This window comes from Lissotriton helveticus, chromosome 2_1, assembly GCF_964261635.1.
Source record: "Lissotriton helveticus chromosome 2_1, aLisHel1.1, whole genome shotgun sequence".
NCBI lineage: Eukaryota > Metazoa > Chordata > Amphibia > Caudata > Salamandridae > Lissotriton > Lissotriton helveticus.
Window position 1 is genome coordinate 536,323,046 of NC_136059.1, and position 24,143 is coordinate 536,347,188.

A 24,143-nucleotide genomic window follows, 5' to 3' on the forward strand; every position below is an offset into this window, starting at 1 on the left:
ACTCGATGCAGCAATTTTGCCTCATGACATGGAATGTTCGGGGGCTCAACGACCCGCGCAAGAAGAGGCAAATCTTAGGCTACCTAGATCGTCACGGGGTATCCATCGCCATGCTTCAGGAAACACATTTACGGCCAGACGGCTCCCCTATGTTTGCATCTAGATGGGCCTCCTGTAAGGTTTTCTCCTCTTACTCTAACTATGCCAGAGGGGTTACTATCCTGGTTAGACGGGGGATTCGCTTCATACCTGCTGGCACCGAGTCGGACTCGGATGGGCGATATTGCATGGTGTGGGGGATGCTTTACTCAGATACAATCCTTCTTGCTTGTTATTACGGCCCTAACACGGATGATACCTCCTCGCTCCTTACCTTGTGGGGTAGAATTCAAACCCTAGGTATTAACCATGTCATATTAGGGGGGGACTTCAACACAACCTTGATGCGGAGCCTCGACCGGTCCCACCCCCAGGCTCTACACTACACCCATACCCAACGCACACTATCCGATCTTGTCCGGGACCATCACTATATAGACGCCTGGAGGCACCTCCACCCCACTCTCACTCAGGGTACCCACCACTCGGCGATGCACTCTACATGGGCTCGTCTTGATTATGTGTTCCTCTCGGCTGGCCTTCTGCCTTGGCTAGCGGATGCGCTTCACCTGGCCAGGACTTTCTCTGACCACTCGCCAGTACTCGTTACCATGCGCATACCAGTCACTGTCTCCCCCTATCTGAGCTGGCGCCTTAATCCCGCCCATCTTACAGACTCTGCGTTCAGGGTGGAATTAGAACAGGACATTCTCGACTTCTTCGAACGCAACACGGAGTCTGTTGCATCTTTCACTACCGTGTGGGAGGCCTTCAAGGTCACGATCAGGGGCTGGTGTATTGCGAAGGGTGGGGGCGTCCTCAAATCGCTTAGAGGTGACTTGCGTAAATTAGAAGCTGAACTCATGTTACTCGAACGTGACATGGCTAGAGACCCACTCGATCCCATTGCCAAAGCCCTTCTCCGAGACAAACTTAATGAGTACGCCGAAGCGGCCGAAAAAGAATGCAAATTCCTAGGTAAGCCATACACGGCCCGTCTATATGGAGAAGGTGACAGGCCCGGCAGGGCATTGGCCTCTGCGGTCAAACCTATTAAGTACCATAACTATGTCTCGTCCCTCCTGGACGAACATCAGACCCCTCAATGCGACCTCACGGAGCAAATGCGAATTCTCACGCAGCATTACTCTGCACTCTACACTTCACACCGGCAGTCGGCCCTCGACTTGCAGTCATATCTTGAAGACACGGCAGTCGCGTGGCTTGGCCCCTCCCAGCAAAAGTTTCTCCATCACAAGCTCGAACTAGACGAAATCAAGGACGCCATCATGTCTATGAAATCTGGCAAATCGCCTGGTTCGGACGGGCTTCCAATAGACTTCTATAAGGCTTACATTCACGTACTTGCCCCTATTCTGAAGCGAGTCTACTACTCTGCCCTGGAAGAGGGCGAGTTGCCTCTCACTATGCGGGAAGCCCTCATAGCTTCCTTGTTGAAACCTGGGAAGCCTCCAGAGCTCTGCGATTCCTACAGGCCTCTGTCGCTGCTCAATACGGACGTGAAAATTCTGGCTAAAGTGCTTGCGACACGCCTGAATTTACTGATGGAACGCCTGGTTCTACCGGACCAGGCCGGTTTCGTCCCCAACAGGGCGACATCCCATAATTTACGCACCCTGCAAGCGGTACTACAGGACATTAACCCTAGATGCGAGGCGGCAGCTGTCTTCTTAGACGCAACGAAAGCGTTTGATTCCCTTGAGTGGGACTACCTGCTTGCCCTTCTGGAACGGATGGGGATACCTTTCTCCTTCCTGGGTTGGGTTAGGCTGCTTTATTCCAGACCCCAGGCCTCTGTGTTGTTGAATGGCTCTCGCTCTGCCCCATTTGTGATCCACAGGGGCACCAGACAGGGCTGCCCGCTCTCTCCGGTCCTTTTCGCGATTGCCATTGAACCACTAGCGGCCAAACTCCGGCAGCATCATAATCACCGCTCCCTGATCTATCCGGACCGGCAGTTGCTGATCGCCTTGTATGCTGAAGAAATGACCCTCTACATCGACAGACCGAGGGAGAACCTTAACCCTCTGCTGCGAGAGATAACTAAGTTTGGTGCCATATCAGGGATAGAGATCAATTGGTCTAAATCGGCCCTCTTTCCTCTGACGGACAAAACCATCCCCTTCCCGCTGGATTACCCCCTAATGTGGGAGGCCGACGAAATAAAATACCTGGGCATTGTTGTGACCAGGGATCGGGAAGCCCTTATCAGAGCCAATTATGGCACTGCAATTGACAAGATAACTGACACCATCACTAGGTGGATCCACCTCCCTCTTTCGATGGCGGGACGCATCTCCCTTATAAAGATGGTAATTCTCCCCAAGCTTCTTTACCTCTTCACCAACATCCCATATTCTCCGGGAGCCAGCTTCTTTCGAGTGCTGAATTCCCAGCTGACCCGCCTAATTTGGGGTGGAAAGCAGGCTCGACTCGGTCTCAGGACACTGATGTTGCCATTCCACCAGGGCGGGTTTGATGTCCCGAATTTCCAACTCTACTACGATTGCGCCCAGGGGCACTTCGCCACCTACTGGCTACACCCCCCTCCCTTCATGGCTCACCTCGCGGTGGAAGACGGCTATATGAGGCCGGCTAAACCGTCGGGGTACCTCTACACTCCCGCCCGGGCTTGTGAGCGAGACCCTACCACGGTTGACTGCACTGTACGGGCCTGGAACCGCATTGCGGCCCGGCTGGAGGTCGAGTTCCTATACTCGCCGCGCATGCTCTTAGCGCACGATCCCAGATTGAGCGTTGCATGCGAAGAAATTGGCCGTCAGCTTCTGAAGAAGTACGCGATGCACACCTGGGGAGACCTGTATCTCGAGGGCCAATTTCGCACCTCGTCCCAATTTTTTGGAGACACAGCACCCTCGGTTATGGACTCCTTCCTGTACACCCGCTTACGCCAGAATGTCCGGGCGGCCACACCCAATTTTCCTACAGAGCCGGACACGGTGGCCCCGTTACATGCTCTCCTACAGCCCGAACCCCCGAAACACGTGGTTTCTATGCTCTATAAATGCCCCCGGGCCCCCCCATCCCCCCCGACGGAGAGCGCGAGGAGACTGGGACAGAGACCTCGGAGAACCACTGTCGGATGAGTTGTGGGAAGAGAGCTGCTCACACACTTCCGCAGTCACGGGCAACGCACGACTCAGACTTGCGCATTATACATTTCTGCACCGACTCTACCATACCCCTGCCAATCTCTTTCGCTTTGGTTTACGCGACAACGATAGATGCCTGCGCTGTGGCACCGAGGGAGCGGATTTTTTCCACCTGTCCTGGTTATGCCCTGCTGTAGCTTCGTATTGGACAGAAATATTTAAGGCACTATGTGACATGGCGGGAGTGGACGTCACGCCTTGCCCTAGGATCGCTTTATTGGGTCTCCTGCCCCCATTAGTCAAGACACACCGTAAGTTCCTGGCATTGAGTTTTCTGCTGGCCAAAAGACATGTAGCATGTCGTTGGGGCAGGGGCCGTGCACCCAAATTTAAGACATGGCTTTCCACGATGACAACATGGCAGGAACACCTGCACACATATGCTGATCTGCTCCCCCCGAAGTCGCGCCCTAAAGACCTATGGGCCCCTCTGACCTCGTATCTCCTTTCACTCCCAGAGGCGGACGACCCCCGAGTGGCCGGTGGCGACCCTGATGACTAGGTGTACCCCCATCCCACGACCAGCCTTCCCCCCGCTGCCATGGCCCCTCCTTTCTCCTCCTCCCTCCTTTGCACTCCAGGGCACTGTCCTCTTCCATGCAAGTTGCTAAGCGTCTCACATGGGGTAGACTGACATCAAGGACCTGTACACACACGTGCAGGACTCTACTTCAGCAGTAACACCCAGCCTCTTCCTGCCTCCCCATTCCCCACAACTCTGCCGAGCGGTAGTCAATTCCTCTCACAGCTGCTGCCATACCGCACTACCCGCGTCGCGGGTGAAGCCACCTTAGTCATGACCTGTATATCCTTTACTTGGCTCGGCTTGCTCCCCCCCCCTCCCCCTTACTCCGTCTTGCCGGCGGACCTACACCTCGATACCCTTGCACCCTTCGAACTGTTTAGAGCATCACAGTTGGGACTGTTCTAGTTTGTTAAATGTTTGAATGCTTTACCTGCAAAAATGAAACCTCATACCATGCTACTGTATTTGTGCATTGCCGTCTTGCCAGCTTGTTGTACCACTGAGACATAGTTTGAATATTCCTCCCAATGTGGCCGGCCCGCCGGGTTGAAGGAGACTTGCTGTGGTTATAAACTGCCTTGTTTCATCATTTCTGTCTCCACAATCCCATTCGCCTCCGTGTCAACATGCATATGTAATGCTGCCGGCCTGCGGGAGACAGGTTGTAGGCAATTGGCTGTGTACACTCTCCTGTTCACCAATAAAGGTTTTTTTTTTTTTTTTTTTTTTAAACTTCTGAAAGTGAGTTATACGTGATTCACAGAAAATGCTCAAAGCTTTCTTGCTGTTGGAATATTAAAATGCTATGATAGCTCAGCAAGTAAAGTCACTTGAGGTTTATGTGAGCAGAGTGAATTCGAAGAAACTTCACTGGCATGAGTCTTTTCTGTTATTTGTCAAACACAGACTGAGAAACTTAACATTGGTTTTTCCTATGAACTACAACTCCATTTGCTTGAAAACTGCATGATGATGTTGAAAATATTTCCTTGTAGGAACTTGACTTTGTGGTGCTTTAAACTTCCCGAACAGTTGGGTGCCAGATTTCTAATGAAACCTATCAATATCGTTCTATGTTAAACTTTAGTCCTCATTTATATCCTGATGATGTGAAGCTGTGGAATTTCTATTGATAGATTCCTGAAACATTGACAATGCTACGAAAATCTGGAAATCCTATTTCATTCGAGGGACCTTGCCTAGTCATATCTACTGATGTATGCTATCTCTCTTGAGTGAATTGTGTTGTTTAATGTCACAGTTTGTTAAAATTCTACTGCCTCAACAAGTTTTTTGTTTGTTATTAGGCAGATTTTGAACACTATGAAGCACACTCTGAGCCTTTGTTCTTCAATACTTCAGTCACAAGAGGTAAGTAAGTATGATGAACTCTGCTATTGGAACACAGTACTGTATTCTTTCTACGTGGAGAGCAGTGAGCATGTTACATTTACCCTTCTATGTTTGGCCATAATGTATTTAAATGAAAAACAGTAATTTAAGAGGACACCCAAGCAAGGAAAGGCATAGTATTTGTAAATACCCCAGACATCAACTGGGGATTCTAAATCCCCAAACTGATAATGTGAGTGTGCGTATGCATTTGTTTAGATGCGGACTCATCTGCTAGCCGCTTTATTACCCTCTAAGTTTCTAACATCCAGAAAATATTGTTCGAGTTTTGATGAATGCAGTGTCATTTAAACATTTCATTCATCTTGCAACGTGGCAGGAAATTGAGACACGTTTACATTTTAGAACTATGACCTGTAGCGAAAACACTGAAGAGTTTTTCAGTTGAGGTAAAAAAACAAACACCTCAGATCATACCTTTCACAGTATTACTCAAACCGGAGAGGGAGTATCACTATTTTTTTAAAGATGTCTTGCTTCGCACTAAATATCTCTTACTTTTCCATCATTAGTTCCTTTATTATATTTGCGTCGCACCAAATAAATCTGCCTCTCTGTTGGATCCTGGAAAACCTCTTCAAAAGAGGGGAAAAAAACTCAATAATAGTTTTGTTTTTTTAACATATATATTTTGTTTTTTTTACCGGGCCCATTAGTGAGAATTAATGCCTTGTACAGGATAAAACTCTTTAATTATCAAAAGAAATAATGCCCATTTTATTTTGTATCTTTAGCTCCTACTTTTACCTGTTCCCTTAAATATCATTTTTTTCCACATCCATTCCAAGTCATAAGGGCTGCTTCCGCTCGAAGTAAGGACACAGATTCAGTCCTGTGACAACTCGTCTTTGAAGTCCAAGTCTTTGGGGAAGTCAATATCAAAGAAAAAACACAAGAAGTTGAAGCAAGCCTCATCCCAGCCCGCCACTCTCCGTCTGAGAAGTTGTGAGAGAAGCATTTAATGAATTCACAAAGGCTTGTAGTTGGGTTACCACTCGTGGGGTCCACCCTCAATGTTATGTTAAGAGTTTATAAGCACGCAAATACCTAAAAAGTGTTCTGCTGCTAAAGGATTTATGGCAACCCTACCCAGAGCTGTAAGACAAACATAGGAAACTGAAAACCTAGCAATGATCTGTCCCTGCAGAGAAATTTTCTGAAGCTTGATAGGACTAGTATTCCACAAATTCACAGATTCCACCGAAAAAGCCCTGCTGCCTTTACTGACCCAATAGAATTTAGGAACGGAAAGAATATAGGCATCCTTCAGGCAGAGAGAGAGATTTGTGACGTAGATATTGAATTTCTTTTCCTCGAATATAGTGGTCTGGAATTAAGAATGTCCTTGTGATCTGTTGAGAGATTTAAAAGTGATCCTTTTTGATACTGGAAGCCAATATAGCAAATGCAAGGCAGAGGCAAATGAGGCACATATGGGCAATCTAAGGGCTGGTCTAGCATCAATGTTTTGAATATGCTGGAGCTTATTGACCACACCCAGAGGTACACCCAGAAAAAGAGCATTGCGGTAATCAAGGAGACTAAGAATAGTCACTTGGACGACAATCCAGGCAACCTGAATGGATAGAAGGAGGGCAATTTTCCCTAGCACAGACAACAAAAGAAAACAGGAGGAGGTCATATAGTTATCCATATTTCCTAAAGTCAGATTCTTATCCAGAGGAAATTTTGACAGATTTTGCCGAGTTTGAGGAGTCAGACCAGGATGGAGGCCAGAACATAGATGGAAGGAGTCTAGCCAGAGAGATGTGGGAAATCCAGAGGAACTCTGCCTTTACAGATTTGCACTTCAGGAAATTGAGTTGCTACCAGGAAGTAACAGCAGTCATGCAGTGATGGAATGACTCAAGTATGGTCAACCATTTCCTAAGTCAATGATCAATTGAGTGTCGTAGGTGTAATTCACACAAGTGACAACAAAAGAGCTAACTAAAGTGGCCAGAGCACGGATGTCAATATTGAAAAGGGTGGGGCTTGGAGCAGGATGCCTTGCCCCATTGCCTTTAGGGCCGACACAAATGGAGACAAGTAAACTACTTGATATCTATCCTCTATATAGGATTTGCAAAACTCGTAAGCTGTCCCACCAATACCAGCCTCAGTGAGTCGTGGTAAAAGGATGGAATGGGACTCATTTCGAAGGCGGCAGACAAATCAAGAAGTACTATGGCAACATGATCCTCCTTGTCTACTTACATTCTCAGTGCTGTCTGTGCCTCCTGAACCCGTTCCAGGTTCATCTCAGACTCCACACCCGGCACCACAATCTATTGTGGTTCCTGCCTGTCCCACTCTGAACCAAATCTGTTGTGATGTTGGCACAAGCAGCATGCAAGTTTAGTTCCTTTACAGCCTGACCCATACACTCTTACTCTGATAAAACAGTTCCTTGTCTGGGAGCCGCCCCTAGTGCTTATTAGGATCAGACTTTTACCAGATCCAGTCAGGTTTTGTGATGGTGATGTTAGTGGGGACGAGATTGACACACAATCTTATGATGACACATTTTATATGGACTTGCAAGAGGCCAGTAGGCTGGACACTACTCTTACACTGGGCCAGTCTCTCTCCCTGATCCTTCCATGGAAGAGTCTGTCCCATTTGCCATGGTAATTAGAAGAGTGGCAAAGAATTAGACCTACTGTTGCCTTCTGTTGATGTAAAGACAAGCATACTTCCAGAGGTGTTACAGCTGGGTGTTACAACCCTCAGCTTCTTCCTGCAAAAGGACAAACTGAGATTGATAGCGCTGGTCCAGGTTCTTGCTACCCTGATTCAGGCAACTGGATGGTGACGTTGGACCTGCAGGATTTATTACCATGTCCCAGTCCTACAAGCCCTCTGGTGCCCCCTGCAGTTCAAGGTGGGCCACAAGAACTTTGAGTTTGCAGTGCTTTCTTTTGGACTCACCATTGTAGGAAAGTGATGGCAATGTTGGCATCATACCTTTGGAGGTCGAGGGTACCAGACTTCCCCCTACCTTGGCGACTGGCTACTATTGGGGATCTCACCAGTCAGTCACTTCCAGATGATGGCTTACATCCTAATATCAGTGCGGTTCACTATAAGGGTGTCAAAATCATATGTGATTTTCGCAGAGGCTCCCTTTCATCAGGACCATCCTGTATTGCGCTTTCATATCTTCCCTCTGGATGAGCGAGTTTAGGATATTCAGGCTATGATCCTGATGTTACAGCCTCAGTCCTAGATCTCAGTTAGGGTGACATTGAGACTTTTTGCCAGCTGGCTCATGCCGTCCCTGCAGTGGGAGCTGCAGTCTCAGTGGGCCCACCACCAAGAAAAGGTTTCAGACTAGACTGCAAAATATCTGCAGTGGAGGTTGCTCAACCGCACTTAGACCATTGGCAGACCCTCATCACTTCCCCACCCAGAGCTGACGGCGGTTACAGTTGTATCACTACTCAGTTTAGACCATTATCTGAGATAGGTGGAGATCAGAGGACTCCGCCTTCGGCAGCGGCCCATCTCCATATCAACCTTTTGGAGTTGCAGGCTGTTCGTTTGGCGTCCATCAAGGGGAGGCTGATTGAGGTTCCCACAGACAACACCATCGCCATGTAGCACTGCAGCCAGCAGGGTGTTGTCGGGTCCTGTGCCAGAATGCTCTTCACCTCTGCAACAGGGCATTTTTGTGCTCATGAACCACTTGGTGGGGTCTTTGTATGCCAGAGTGGATAAGCTCAGCTGTCTACACCTAGCAAATTATGAGTGGCAGTTGGACCAAGGGATGACGCAATGTCTTCCACAAGTGGGGAGAACCTTGGCTCAATCTATTCGCCACCTCCGAGAACATGCAATGTCAGCAGTTTTACACGTTGGAGTTTCCAGGGCATCTCTGGCTGCTTACAGTGACTCCACCTTCATGCCTCATGCTTGGAAATTGATTCGTGACAGTTCGGAGGAAGGTGATTGGTGACCAATCACCTTCCTCCGAACTCCACGTTTATGCTTCATGCCTGGAGATTGATTGGCGAGAGCTGAATAACTTCAACCTTCCTCCAGAAGCCAGGTGGCCCTTGACCAAAATATTATAGGCCTGTTGTTTGGTCCAAATTTGTGGTTGGTGTGGCACCTGCCATATTGACCCTCTACTGGACAAATTATCTTATGTTCCGTCGTTTGTTTTGTCTCTTGCCCGGCAGGTCTTTGCTTTGGGCACAGTTCAACGATATGTGTCTGTTCTTTCAGACATTTCATGGTTGCCAGATAAGCCCTCACTATTTAAATTGCTGGTTTTTATGCGTTTTTTTTAAAGGCCTGGAAACTGTTTTCCTCTCTCTCTCCCATTGTTGTGCCACAGTGGAACCTTAACTTGGTCCTCACATATTTAATTCTCAACATGGTGTTCCTCATTGCCATAACATTGGCCCATTGAGCTCTCTGCCCCAATGCGCCATACAGCACTTTCTTCCTAGACAAATTGGTTATGCAGACGTGAGCATCCTTCGGGCTAAAAATTGTGACGTTGTTCCATGTTGGTCAAACCATCGCTCTGCCGGCGTTCTATGCTCTACTTCACCTCTTTAAGAGAGAGGAGAGGCCCCATTGCTTGGGCACCTAAAGAAGCACTGAGCTTTTACATTTATTAAACCAGAGAACACTGGGTGGACGATGTGCTCTTTGTGATACTAGCTGGAGTGAAGAAAGACCAGGCCATGCAGAAAAGCGCCATCTCGCCCTGGATCATACTCTGCATCAAGATCTGTTACGCACCGGCTAAACATAGTTTCCTTGAGAGATGCCAGCTCACTCCTCCAGGGCCACAACTGCAAGATGGCCTCGAACAACTAATGTTACTGCGCAGGAGTGGAGCCTATACGAGTCTTCACATTATTTTCCAGAGCAGTACGACGCCGGTGTGAAGAACGTTGCTACCTACCGGTGTGCAGAGTCTCTGAGTTTCTGGATGCATTCTGACACCTAAGGAAAATTCAAAAAGTTGAGTAACCTGCAGTTAGATGTAGGGCCAGATGTACGACCCTAGTAAATTGTGACACATAATTTGCGCTCAACTGCGAGTTGCAAATTGTGGGTTGCCATTTACTATGTATAACAGTGTCAGAGACACTGATTGCGATTCCCATTGGAGTCGCAAAATGCGAGGCTCATTAATATTAATGAGGAACTCTCATTTTGCGACCCCATTGGGAATGGCTGGCCCTCCTAGGGATGGTGGCATGCTGGGCTCAGAAGACCACCATGTCTTGGACTGCTTTTAAATAAAGCCGCTTTTCTTTTTTAAATGCAGTCCTTTTTCCTTAAAGGAAACCGGGATGTATTTAAAAAAAAACTAAAAATGAAACGCTTTTGTTTCATTTTTTAATGCCTCGGACCACTGCCTGCCCTTAAAAAATATTTTCGCATGCATTTGCAAAGGGGAAGGGGTTCCCTGTGGACCCCTTCCCATTTTCGAATGCATTACCATCTACTTGAAGTAGGTGATAATTGCTTGGTCGCAAAAAATTAGTACTTGGGTTAGAGAGTCGTTATTTGGAAGGGAACACACCTTCCCAATAGCAAAACACTTTTTTGCGTGTCGCAATTCACTTGCGACTCGCAAAATTGTGTTAGTACATGGCCATATACCCATTTTAGCATGCGCTAACGGGTCGCTGACCCGTTTGCGCATGCTAAAATTGGTCGTACATCTGGCCCAAAGTCTCCACCAGAAACAGCATTATTGAAGAAAGTATCTTGCTCATCTTATCCATATCAACACAGAAATTTGCAGTTAGTGCCCATAAGATGAGTCCCTTGCAGAAGGTGAACATTTGAGCCTTGTCGTTTGACGTATTGCATGACTGCATATCTTTTGATTTTATTATACAGCCCATTAGCACTTTGTGATAACATTTTGTGTGTGATGGGATTCAGTGCTTCAATAAATCTATTAACCATTGGGAGTGGTGGTGGTTGTGTATTCAGTGGTCTAGTGCTATCTGCCTCAAGGTGTAAACAAACCAAACGTAAACATGAACTCTAACACATCCCTTCCAATGACCTCCTTCCCCACACTTCTATCCAAGAAGCATCTGTTGTCCATATGTGAACTTGAGAAAGAAAATAATGGTAATATATAAGCAACGTCAAACAACATCAAATAGATTCAATCCTGTTGGGGTCTAGGCATAACGGGGACATCTCGAAGTAGTATCCCCAAACTGAGGAATATGTCACAGCACAAGTATTTGGATTTCCTTTCGTTTCACTAGTCATCTTACCCATCTGGATAGGATGTGCACGAGCCTCGGCGGGCGGGTGTCTTAGTTCAGGCTTCTCAGAGTATCTCGTTAGCTACTAGTAGCTCTCCAGCTACTCACAAGTAGCTCCCCTGTGTACACCCCAGCCTAACAAATTTAACGCTTTTGTTTGGTTTAATAAATACATGTATGTCAAAATTGAAAAGTGTTTATTCGAGACAAAATTGTGTATATTTTCGGACCTTGAGAACTAGTGTGTGAGGAGACTTATTACTAATATCAACTTGGTGCCAGGGGCATTGCAGCTTGGGCTGTTATGTATTACCCATGTAAAGGCTTTCCCCATTGACAAAGCATTGTTTACATTAATGCTGGGAACACTGCCTGATGCTATTAGATGATCACTGCTGGCAGTCTTGCATATGGTGGCCACTAATGTAATCTTTCCTGATGCTCTCAGTATTAATACTCTAAAAATATCAATAGTTCGGGATAATGTTTAAAAGAATCTAGTAGCTCTTACTACAGACAAAGCTGCAATCCCGTCTTAGTTTAATGTCTAGTACCAATATCTAGGAACCTTGGTAATGAACGACCTTGAGCCCACGGTCCCAATATCTTGGTATGTTTATGGGGTTTGGAGTCTGGCTTCATCTCAATGTTAGGATCACTAGATCGGGTTGGTTTCTTCCTCTTTGTCTTCCCCATTGTCCAGAGAGTGGGGCACACCAGCTCCTTGTGGGGTTTGCTAATTGGGATCTACTCTGTGTCTTGCATGTCTGGGTTCCTGCCTCACTGTACACCGGGAAAAGAACCTCGTGTAGGAGAGGGCTGCCCTGGCTTTTCGGGGCCTCTGTCCTTCACATACTTTGACTTTGTTAATGTTCCGGGAGTGGTATTCAAAGGGGCGCCCCTGCCAGTCAAGTGTTCCAGTGGCTTCCCATTCAGCGCCTTGAAGTTTCAGCCTCCTGGTCTCCCTCATGATGTGTAGTATGCTCCAGTCAGCAGGCGTCAACCCTCAGGTGAGGCGCAGAGACGTTGGAGGCCGCCCAACACCTCCAGAACAGCAGGAGGGCACAATCAACCCTGGCGGTCCACAACCTGACCTGGGCCGCAGCAAACAGTGTTGCTTCCGCTAGAATGGATCAGCAGAAGGCTGAAGATTTAGATAGGAATACTGTGCTTTTAGGGTCACAACACTGTTGCACAGCAGGTCACTCTGTGGCAGGCCCGAGCCACCATGAGTCAGGTCCAAATGAATAAGTCCTGGTGTGGGAGCATAGCCTCCATAGCCTGCCTCCATGTCCTAGTCTCCTGGCTTCTTTGCGGCTGCCGCAGCATCAGCGTGGCCTCTGGCAGATGTGTAGTCCACCCTTGTCATTAAAGGTCAACATTTCAGTGAGGACTGGGCTACTGCAGCCCACCTGCATGGACAGTGGGAGTACATAAGCAGATCTGGTAGGCTGTGACTGGGACTGGGCCCCAGTAAGCAATGAGGCTCCCACCACAGTGGGTGGCAGGCAGCTGAACACTAAAGGGAAGCCCGAACACCTCAGGGTCTTCAATCTGCGACATGTCCAAGGTGATGGGACTGTGCCACTGCGACTCAGACTTGTGTAAGTCAGGCACTCAGTGCGGGGGTGAGACCACCAGAGCCCATCCGACATGCGCAGCTTAGCAAAAGGATGCAGGCAGCATTAGTAGGCACCCAGTCCGTCAAAGCAGCCTTCTATATTGTGGGTCCCCATTCGGTCTGACACCAGGAGGGCCAGGGCAACCCCAGGCTGTCGGCCGGGGCACCCAGTGGAGTATCTTCAGAGGGCAGGAGTCCACCAAAGCCTGCTTAGTGCACGTGACCTTGCTCCGGTCGAGGGAGCGAGCCACTACAAAGGCAGCACCCCAACTCCAGCAGATCGTCTGGCAGAATTGCAGGTACTAATGCCTGAGTCTGGATCAGTTTCATTTGGGCTGAGCTGACCGATCGTGTTGCATTATAGGGGCATTCGTGCAGAGTTCAAAGATGACCTACGCCACTCTATCACTCCCCCCGCCAGTGCCTGTTTCACTTAAGGGAGATGCTTATTAACCCAAAGCATTCATTTTGTTATCTTGTTTTATAGAGTTGAGAAATTGTCATGGTTTAGTTTCAGCAGTTGTATTGGAGAGTGGAGAATATACTCTACTAAGAGTTTACTTTATTCCACTACAATGCACTTACTAAGGGGGGCAAGTTAAAGGCTGCTACTTGTTTTATTTATTTGAGTTTTATATAGCGCTGGCAAGACCCGGAGGTATCCGAGCGTTTTACATAAGATTCCACAAAATAACATCAGTTACAAGTTACATCAGTTACTAGAAAAATATTTCAAGAGTGTAAAATACTAAATAAATGGAGCTTAGAAGGGTAAGGGGGTGGGGTAAAGGGGTAGGAGGGAGATAAGATGGAGAGATGAAGGAGAGTCTTCCCAAAGTCCGGCTGGGTAGGTGACAGCCGAGGGGGAAATCCACAGCCCATCTCCTCTTTAGCTATCAGGTAGCTCCACCGGGCATTAGCCAAACAGCTAGGTCTCATCGGGAAAACAATTAAAGAGCAAAGAGGAGGGATAAATGGATCGTAAAGGAGAAAGTGGGTGGAGTAAAGGTGTAGGAGGCAGAATACGACAGAGAGACGAAGCAAAGTCTGCCCAAAGTCTGGCTGGGTAGGTGACGGCTGAAGGGGTAGTCCACAGCCCATCTTCTCTTTAGCTATCAAGTAGCTCCACCGGGTATAGGCCAAAAAGCTAGGTCTCCGCGGTCAGGGGTAGGTTCACAGATTCAGTATCCTGATGGGTAGGCCGGATGGGGGATGTGTTTGAGGTCTGGTCGATGTCAGTTTTTTTCTCAGAGTAATAGCACAACGTGGTAGGGACCACTGTGGCAGCCATCTTGGGGTCAGGCAAGGGATTCTGACCTTGAAGTTAAAATCAGCCGGTTCCTATTTTAGTCTTTCGCTTTTGGGGTGGGGAGGGGTTGTGCAATGGAGTTCTCTTGTAGAATGTTAAGGAACTGGTCTCATTAGTAAAATAACAATAATTGTAGCGATGTAGAAAGCTACAGTGGCATAGCAGTCTACCTGCTGCATATTAATAACATTTGTTTAAATGCAAGCACTGTCTGTTCCTTTATTTGTCTTCAGCAATGACCAAAACCTTTGGAGCACAGCTTGTGATAAATAGGGGTTGCATATTTTATTTGATATAGGTGGCAAGTGAAAAGGCATTAGTGGATTTACAATTATTAAATGGGACGTGAATTTAAAAAGTTGATGGTTCTGGAAACGTATGCTCCCATGTTGTGCACAGCTCTTCCTTATGGAAATTGCAGATTTGAGAAGATCTAGCTGGGATCTAGTCTTTAACCTCAAATTAAACAGAGGGACTGTTTTACAAGCGAGGGCATGTCAAAAATGTTGCTGGATAGACTTTAGTAATCAGTGTTGAGGGACATGTGGAGCTAATGTTTAAAAAAAAAATATATATATATATATATATATATATTTTTTTTTTTTTATCTCTTTATTAACATTTTAATTTTCTATTGAACAATCATGAATAACTGAGCAATGCACCTTTCAAGTGAGTGCTACATATACATACAAATCCTTCCGAAATCAACTTCAATATCAATTTACATCTCACTGGGCATAATGTACAAAACAAAATCTGATGCTCCCAGAGTCTCCACCCTTCCCAATTCCTACCCTCTTCTCCCCGCATTCCCCAATTGGGTTCTCGGGGGGCTACTGTCTGAGAACTGTCATCCTACTAAGCATCTCTCTCTAAGTAACTAAGTCTTCTTACTCTGCCTTATCTCGCCTTGTAGGCCTAATATGTACTTCATCAGCTGTTGCCCAATCTATCAAATCTTTCTACCACTGACTGTGCCACTGCTCGGGGTCGTGTTGACACCCAGTGTATCGCTATCCAGTGTCTTGCCAACACCACTCCCAGCACAAATATCCTAGCTTCCATCTTTGTCTGCTGCCTCCTCGGGACAATGCCCAAGAGGCACAGGTTGACCAACCCCTCCAGTGCCAGCCCTATAATCCTGATCAGGTACTGTACCAGATCCCTACAAAACTCTACTATTTGTGAGCATCCCCATGACATCTGTAAAACGTCCACTGCGACATGGCGACAACAGCCACACTAGTAACAGAAGTGTATACGTTTTAGTTATGCATTAGGTGACACTTGTCTTTTTTTGTTGTTTTTCAATCTTAACATTACAGCATACAATAGTTGGTAGGTACATTAAACACAACCTCTATGATGCCGAGGTCTGCCTGAAAAGACCTGGAATCGATAATATAGTTAACAATGAGGGATACATCATACATTTCATTATTGTGAACTGTAAGCATTAAGATAAGCGTTCATTTCATCAATCCACCCCCTGCCTTCCCCCCCTGGTTTTCAACTTAGCATGTTTCACTCCCGCTGGACGTGGTATCGCTCAGCTCACTCTCCCCCTCCTCTGATGTGAGAGGAGGGTTGCACAGCTCTCACCATTCCGTGAGGTCTGCCTGTAACCCATCATCTTTGCATGTTAATTTCATGTGTGTTTTTTCGGCTAAATGTAAAAAAAAAATGTAAATGTAGTGCTTATATAGCGCACGTATCACCCCCGAAGGGGTCTCAAGGCGCTGTACACATACCGCTGTGGAACCCTTCCTGGCCTTTCCCTGTGAAGTGCCCACTCCTGGGCACCCCCAAGGTGAAGCCAGGCATCCTAGCGCTGTTGTGGAGAATAAGCAAGCTATTGCCCAGAGTTGCAGAGTGGGACCCATGCTTAGAATAGGCACCGAGGCAAGAATTATCAGGTCCGGGGAAATTGAGCCCAAGACCCGCCGAGGCGGGAATTGAACCCTGGTCCAGGCCAGACCTCTGCATCAGGATCTGCCGCTCTAACCATTGAGCCACACTTCTCCACATTGAGTTCTCCATTGAGTGCCCTGGCTCTTCAATTGAAGATTGATTCAGCCACATTTGCTGTATTTAACGGACGAGCAACTAAAGTCCTGGACTTAGTTATCGTCTGTTAAGATGAAAACCAGTGTCCTCACTGTAGTCTTACAGCCTGGCCAGACCTCATCCAAGACCTTGCTGCCATTCAGCGAAGCCCTGAATGACACCCTTGGATACCTGGGATAAACCTTCCTTATGCCCGCCTGTGATCAGACAAGTAGCACGGTGCCACAAACCTGCTCCGGATTACCCTGCTTTCTTAAAGCAGCACCCTATTCTTGAGAGCCTGCTAATTCACGCATGTACCATCAGGGTTCATCCCAACTTCTTCCTTAGGATAATCCTCCTCCTTCCTCTCCCCTCCAGATGGAGAGTCAAAGAGAATTAAGACATACAGGAAACAGATGTTCTCATCAGAAGCCTCAGCCTTTGGTCAGTCCAGGCCAGCTTGCTTAATGGGTATATACTCCCATGCATTATGGAGCAAGGTTGCAGAGATCTTGCCGACAGTCATGGAGGAAGTTTGTGCCAACCTTGAGCAAACTTATTCAGGACTGCCAGGACCCAGCCAAATACTATATTAGATCAGGACTGGAAAGTACTGACTACTTACCCCGAGCAGTCAGGACTAGTGTGGTGCTCTGTCATCATGCATGAACGAGAGCTATGGGCTTCTTGGGTGAAGTTCAGGCTTCACTCATGGAAATGCTTTTTGACGGGTCTCGCCTATTTGGCGAGAAGACTGATTCCTCATTAGAGTTCATCAATGAAAGCAGAGCCACATCACAATCCTTCGATTTCCCCACATCCACAGGGGGATATCCTCAACCGTTTTGTCCCTTTTGTAGCATTTCCAGGAGCTTTTCTTGGAGGCATCGCCAAGGCCCAGCAACAGGCACTCCTGTCCTTTCAAATTGAAATTGGATGTTACTCCCACTATCTTCTAGTACTGAAAAAGGGTGAAGTTGTTCAGCCTATTTTAGATCTCTGGCTTATCAATTTACCACTGCGGGAGGACAATTTCAAGATGCTTACACGGTCCCAGAGTCTATCTGCCCTGGATACAGGAGACAGGATGGTAGTGTTGGGCCTGCAGGACGCTATTTCCATTTCTCTTCCTGCAGGCTCACTGGTACTTTTTGTGGTTTAAAGTAGGCTAGAGCATTTATTTAGTTGGCTGTGGTCCCTATCAGCCTCGCAAGTGCGGATTTTGTGTTCACAAAGGTGATGGAGGTTGCCCTAGCGTACCTTTGGAGGTCAGGTTACTTGACGACTGGCTGTTGAAGGTGTTCTTACCAAAGTTACTCTTGTATCACCTCCAGATGAGGCTGAACCTTCTGACTTCATTGGTGTTCACTGTCAGCATGCCGAAAGATCACCTGATATCTTTGCATAGGTTCCCGTTCATCAGACCCATCCTGGATATGGTGTGTTATCAAAATTTAGTGAGTCCAAGACATTTGGGCTGTGATCCTGATGTTTCAACCTTGATCCTGTGTCTGAGTGAGAGTGGCTCTCTGGCTTTTTGGACTCCTGCATCCTATTTGTTGACTGTACTGGATAGCATATGTGGGCTCTGTTGTAGGATATGAAGTCTCAGTGGGCCCAGCACCAAGGGAACCTGTCAAATGTTATCCACATTTTAAAGGCAACTTCAAAAGATTTGCAGTGGTGGATGCTCGACTGCCACTGGGCCAGCGACAGACCTCTCTTCTTACCCATTACTGGCAGTGTTGACCTTGCATTACTGCTTAGTTGGAGAGTTATTCTGGGAGAGCTGTAGATCAGAGGACTCTGGTCAGGAGACCTACCTCCACATTAACCTGTTGGAGTTCCAGGCCGTTTGCTTGGTGTTGAAATCTTTTTTGCTGTCCATGTACGGGAGATTGGTTCTGGTCCTCATGGACAACACCACCACTATGTGGTATTGCAACAAACACGATGGAGTGGGATTCTGGGCCCTGAGTCGGGAGGTCTTGCACCTCTAAAACTGGCTGTGTTGTCAGAGCATTTCCTTGACTTTGTACCACCAGATGGGATCTTTGAACACCAGGATGGACAAAGCCAGCCAGCAATGCCTAGTGGCAAGTTTTCTTGCACTTCAAGAGGAGGAGTGGAAACAAGTATTTGAGATGCTTGAGGAAAGTTCTCTAGCTCGGTTTAGGAGCTACGTGAACAACCTAAAATCTCCTCTGACTTCAAGAGAAAACGCAGTCCCAGCAGCGGATTGGGAGAATCATGTCACTGGGCTGCTCTTCGTATGCAACTACACAAATTAGATGGAGCTTAGACTGCAACAAGCAGAAGAAAAACGAGAACTAACCTCATCTTCTCAAATTGTAAAACTAATTAAGGACATGAAAGGTGATGGAGCCCCAGGCTCAAATGGCCTCCCAGCTGGAATTTTTAAATGTGCCTCAGAAGATTGAGCCACTCTTTGAACACCGCTCTTCAATTCGGCCTACTCAATGGGCCAAATCCCTGAACCTTGGAGAGGCTCAACACTATGCCCGATTTTGAAAGGGTAATCCCTTAAAGCTGAGTAATTATCATATAATAGCTCTGCTAGATTTAGAAGCAAAGGCAAATTCCCAAATCTTACTGAAAAATCAGAAAAACTGGACAGAAGAAAGAGCTGCTCCCCTTCTTTCTAAAAGGGTTCCGTGGGGGTACAGCTGCTAACGACAACTTCATAAAATTATACGCCCTCTGTCACCAAGCCACACAGATCAACCAACCTCTACTTTTCTGTTGTTTTATTGACTTTATTGTGGCATTTGACAGAAGCGGATATTGGACTTTATCATAAAGATACAGGGAGATAAACAAACCTCTTCACAGTATTTATTTTCTCAGATCACTCCGTAGAATAAAAGCGAACTTGCGGCTGGAGCCTATAGCAATTTTATAAGACTGGTACCCATTCCCGAGGCAAGAACATCAGCAAGGGGATCCCTGTATTTCATTTACGTTTGCCCTCCAGGTTTTTAAATGGCACAAGCAGTTTTCCCTACGGCTATGCGTCTTAAGAAAATTACAAACTGCTGCACCTTTAAACACCTATACACGCTAGCCACAGACCAGAGATCTGCTCAAAGCAAAAAGGACTAATAGTGAAAAGTACTAATGGCTAAGCGCTTGTGGTTAAAGGGGCAGTCGAGTAATGGAGCAGCGACGGGTCGCCAACGTGGGATGTGTTCACTGGTGATGAATCGCTACAATACCACTTATAAACAATTTTAATGTTAGAACCAAATCTGCTGTTTCAAACTAAACCTTTAAACTGATCCCAGAGTATCTGGTTTTTAAATGTAATTGTAGACTTAAGGATCTGTCCTGGCTTGGTTTATCATTGTATTGGTATGCAATGATTTAAAAATAACTTCTGCATATAAATTTCACCAGTGGATTAGGGATGGCACTTACACCCAGATTTCTTGAAAGCTTACTTAATATGTTTACTCCTAAACTCTTTGGGATGCCACAATGGGATCTTAATTTGGTCCTTACTTTTCTTATATATGCCCTTTTTGAACAAGTACACAGCTGCCCTCTATGCCCTCCATGTTGCATAAGTGAGTTTCATGTTCTTACATTTCAGCCTCCCGACACCACCCATTTTAATGACAAATGGTACTGTGGACTAGAGCGGTTGTAACAACCTCTCATGACAGACAGTCCATTACACTTCTGACGTTCATTGTGCCACCTCACACCTCGAAGGAGGAGGAGAGACTCTATTGTCCAAAAAGGTTGTGAGTTGTGACATAAGTGGTACCAAAGACCATGGGGTAGACTGTCAGATCTTTGTGGGGTTTTCTAGGGCAGAAGGCAAGGCAGTGCAGAAAAGGACTTTGTTCGGGTGGGTAGTCCTCTGCATTAAAATCTACTACGTGCTGGCCAGCAAGAAGCCTCCTGAAGGACTGAGGGCTGATTCCTCTAGAGCCAAGGCAGCTGCGTCTTCGTTGGCATGCGTAGTGCCTTTCCTGGATGCTTGTCCGATTGCAATGTGGGCTTCAGTGCACAGGTTTACTTAGCACTACTACCTTCACAGCCTAGCCTGAAGGAAAGGGCATTTCGGCAATTCGAACCTGCAGGACTTTTTGCTCTGAGCGATCCACAGACCACCCACCTTGGGCGGTACTGCTTTGGTGTCTATTCTACAGGTGAGGAATCTACAGTTAGAAGTATCCATCGGAAGAACAAGTTACTTTCTTCCCTAATGTTCTTTCTGGTGGATACTCTGTCTAACCACAGATTCCTAGACTGCCCTTGCACTTCTCCATTCTATGGAATGGCCTATATTTCATTTTAAAAAGGCCCAAAATTAGTGATCTACAGACTGGCACAGTTAGTTGGTTTTTGGGCTTCATGTACCAAGGCACTGACAGTGTCAAGAAAGAAACAGATGACCATGTGTCCACTTTGGTGGTGCTTATATGCGTCTCCAGCCATCACTCTGGGGCAGAACAAAGTAGATGCAGAGCCACACACCACCACCTACTAGTGTGTAGGGGCTATCCTGAAAATTATTCTGGATCCAGACTGGCGCTTGAGGATATTCTAAAGATAAGGAAACTGTAGTTAAATAGTGTATCCACCAGAAAGAGAGTGTTACCACAGGTGATAAACTTGTTCTTATGTCTGTAAAGGATAAGATGCCTCTAGAGGAAGGCAGCATCGTGGTTTCTATGCCACAGAGGTACGTCCTCTAAGTTTGTGAATGTGCTTTTCTTCCCCTCCCTCAGTTTCCCATTTGTCTTACTTTCTAGAGGCCAGGAAAGCAATTACCTCAGACCATGGGTTCCTGCGCATAATCCACTCCCTTACTTTCCACAAAAAGGCACCTCTGCTCCCCATTCTTCTCCATTCCTTTCACTTAGATGTGCTTTTGAGGAAAGTTCAGACCGTGCTCTGGGTGAAGATGAATGAGGTGGCTTCAGTTTGTAGTTTTAGTTGCTACCATAGTATTTCCTGGTATAGAGGTCCGAACGAGGTGGCGTAGCAGTGGTCCGGAGGGTTGGGGGGGGAATAAACTTAGCTCCTTGATGCATCTCTTCTCATCGTCTCTCCGCTCCAGCCAGAACAGGAAGCACCCAGGCTCCCCTAAGCCAATCACACCGCTGCAATGCAGCATTGTGTTTGGTCTAAGCAGCTTGGGAATAGGAGTCTGGGCATGTTCTCTACCCAGGCTGTAATGCAACTTGGGTGGAGAACATGCAAAGTGTGCATGACTGTTTGGCCTGCTGGCTAAACAGTAATGCGCACTTACAGAGTGCCTACCACTTCTCCCCCTGCTCTGAAAACAGAGCAGCCCGCCCCGCAAAGTTGCAGTAGCAGGAACAAATATAACGATAATCACGAGTTAATATCATTTTCTTTTTCCTTTATTTGACTGCTGAAAGCAGTGGGGTGGCGCGCCTCCGCCTTAGCTTTGGAGCACCACTGCGAAGGAGGAGTTTTCAAGTTTCTACACAAGAACAAGTTCAAAATTGTACTGTGCCAACGTTTTTCTCGTACTGGAAGCAAGGATTGATTAGCACCCCACTACCTTCAGAATGCCCGGTTCTACATTCCATTTCACAAGCCTTACCACAAATTCCTTAATAACATCGTGGCCGAAGCATTACCAGGTTACAACCTTTCCCTTGGCTCTCGGTTGTGAGCAAAGATCTTGACGGCAGTCGTGCCACATCTGTACAGGTTGGGTATCTCTTTAGCCTAGGTTTTCTTTCATATATCAACCATCTGAGCTTCAAAAGCGTTTTTTTCTGTCAATATATCCACGTTTTATTCTTACCTGTTGTATGTGACTCCAGTTCATTGGAGCATTTATGGACACTGCTAAAGGAAGGTGGTGGTTTTTCTGCATGTGGGGGTGTCGTCCATCCAGTAGTCATTCCATCTTTTCTATCTCGGTATGACTATACAGGCTCCCATTCCGTTGGCTTTTGATCCTCATTGCCTTCTGCTTCCTTCTTGTCATGAAGCATTTCTGAGGATCAGGAGTGTGCACTGGAGTCTGACTCGCACAAGGCAGGGGAATTTCTATATTTAGTACATTTTCTATCATTTCCATTTTTCCTCTAGTTCTCATGAATACACAAAGTTAATGTAATCTTGATTGAAACTGATTGGACAGGGGGGGGATTGGAATTGTGACTTTCGAGATGCAAGTTTGTCCCCCTAGTTTCTTCCTTTCAGACCACACTTAATTTGAAGAGATAGGAGGGAGTTTTGTAATCCAGCCTTTAGCGTTGTTTGTGTGAAGGTTGGAAAGCATTGGCTAACTGGTGTTTTCCCGGTGGCAGGCATCCTGCAACTAAATATGCCTTTGCCTACTGCAGGGAGAGGGTTTCCTCTTGGTTATCGGACGACAGTGATGACTACTGTTCAAGTGGATATTTCCACTCAGCCTGGGTTTTCTCTTTGGCTAAGGCAAGCCTCAGTGATACATAGTTGCAATTTCAGCCTTTCAGCCGTCCCAGAAACAAAGTCCATTGGTTCTGCGTTTTCTCAAGGAGTAGTTCTGCTCCCAAGATATTTTTTGTCTTTCAGTATGACCTTAATTTGCTTCAGTGATTGTGAAGGGGTCCCATTGGAGTCTGAGCTAGCTACAGGTACTCTCTGTGTGTGCAAGTTCCTTTGATCTTATTTTTTTTCACATATGGCTGCGCTGCAAGTGAGACTCTTTTCTTTCATTACTGACTTTGGAGTTTATTCGTGAAAAATGGTTATACGTTCCATCCTCATCCTACCAAGCAAGATAAATGATTACAGCCTGGCCCCTAGAATGGCACTCCTCTTTTATTAACCCCGCAAAATATCGTTCTGATGACAATCAGTTTGTAGGGTGCACTGGTACAAAGAAGGGGTGCTCTCTGTAATAGACTTTGCTATGAGATTGCATAAAAGGATTCTGTAAACATACGTGGGAGCATTCCACCAGGAAAAGTGCTGTCACTTATGTCCTATTGTGTGGAGTGGCTAATGTCAAGCCACGGCTTAGACTTCTTTCATTTTACTAGGATTAGAAAAAACATATGGTCCAGTCTAATACTTGTGGATTTCTCAGAATGTATTGAATCTGCGAGGAGAAAAAACTGTGCTTTAGAAAAATTATTATTGAAAGTTGATACCTCAGCCTTTGATGATATAATTACGTTATAATATACATGTTATTGTAATTTGTTTTATAACATTCTTTTAAGCACATCTTCAGTAAAGTTATTTAGATGTGACTAGCTGTCCGTATATGGCAGGTTGTTTAATTCTGAGTAAGCAAGAGATAAAACTCGAGACCCCTCTTGGGCATGGGTGTTCTGTGCTGTTCATGGATCAAGACTTTCTTCAACCTACTAACTCCACGGGTGCCCTCTCTACTTCCTCCAGCAGGACTCACTCATTGTATCTGAGTTGGTGAAACAGGGTGCTCCAAAACGGTTGTCCTATTTTGTATGGCACAAAACAACACAATACAAATATGTAAGAAAAGGAGGAGAATGTCCAGAATGCTTTGGCCTTGCAGTGCTCATGTTGTATTACATTTTATTTTTCCATAGTGAGTATAAGAGGTGAAGCTTGACATCATGTAGAGTCTTTTTTATTAACATGTGTGAAATGGGCTGACTTGTGGGCCTGCTGTGTTTATACTGTTGTCAAA

General features: G+C 46.4%; 1 protein-coding gene and 1 long non-coding RNA gene across 3 annotated transcripts in view; one reads left to right on the plus strand and one right to left on the minus strand.

The window, feature by feature from the left end:
- Window positions 1-24,143, plus strand: part of CENPH (centromere protein H) — a 213,946-nt gene that overhangs the window by 107,805 nt on the left and 81,998 nt on the right. The window contains exon 6 of the mRNA XM_078675195.1: window positions 5,127-5,190. Within this exon, the coding sequence (XP_078531321.1) occupies window positions 5,127-5,190 (64 nt within the window). The remainder of the gene's footprint in view (window positions 1-5,126; window positions 5,191-24,143) is intronic.
- LOC144818115 (uncharacterized) overlaps window positions 1-24,143 on the minus strand; it is a 345,075-nt gene that overhangs the window by 70,902 nt on the left and 250,030 nt on the right. The window lies entirely within an intron of this gene.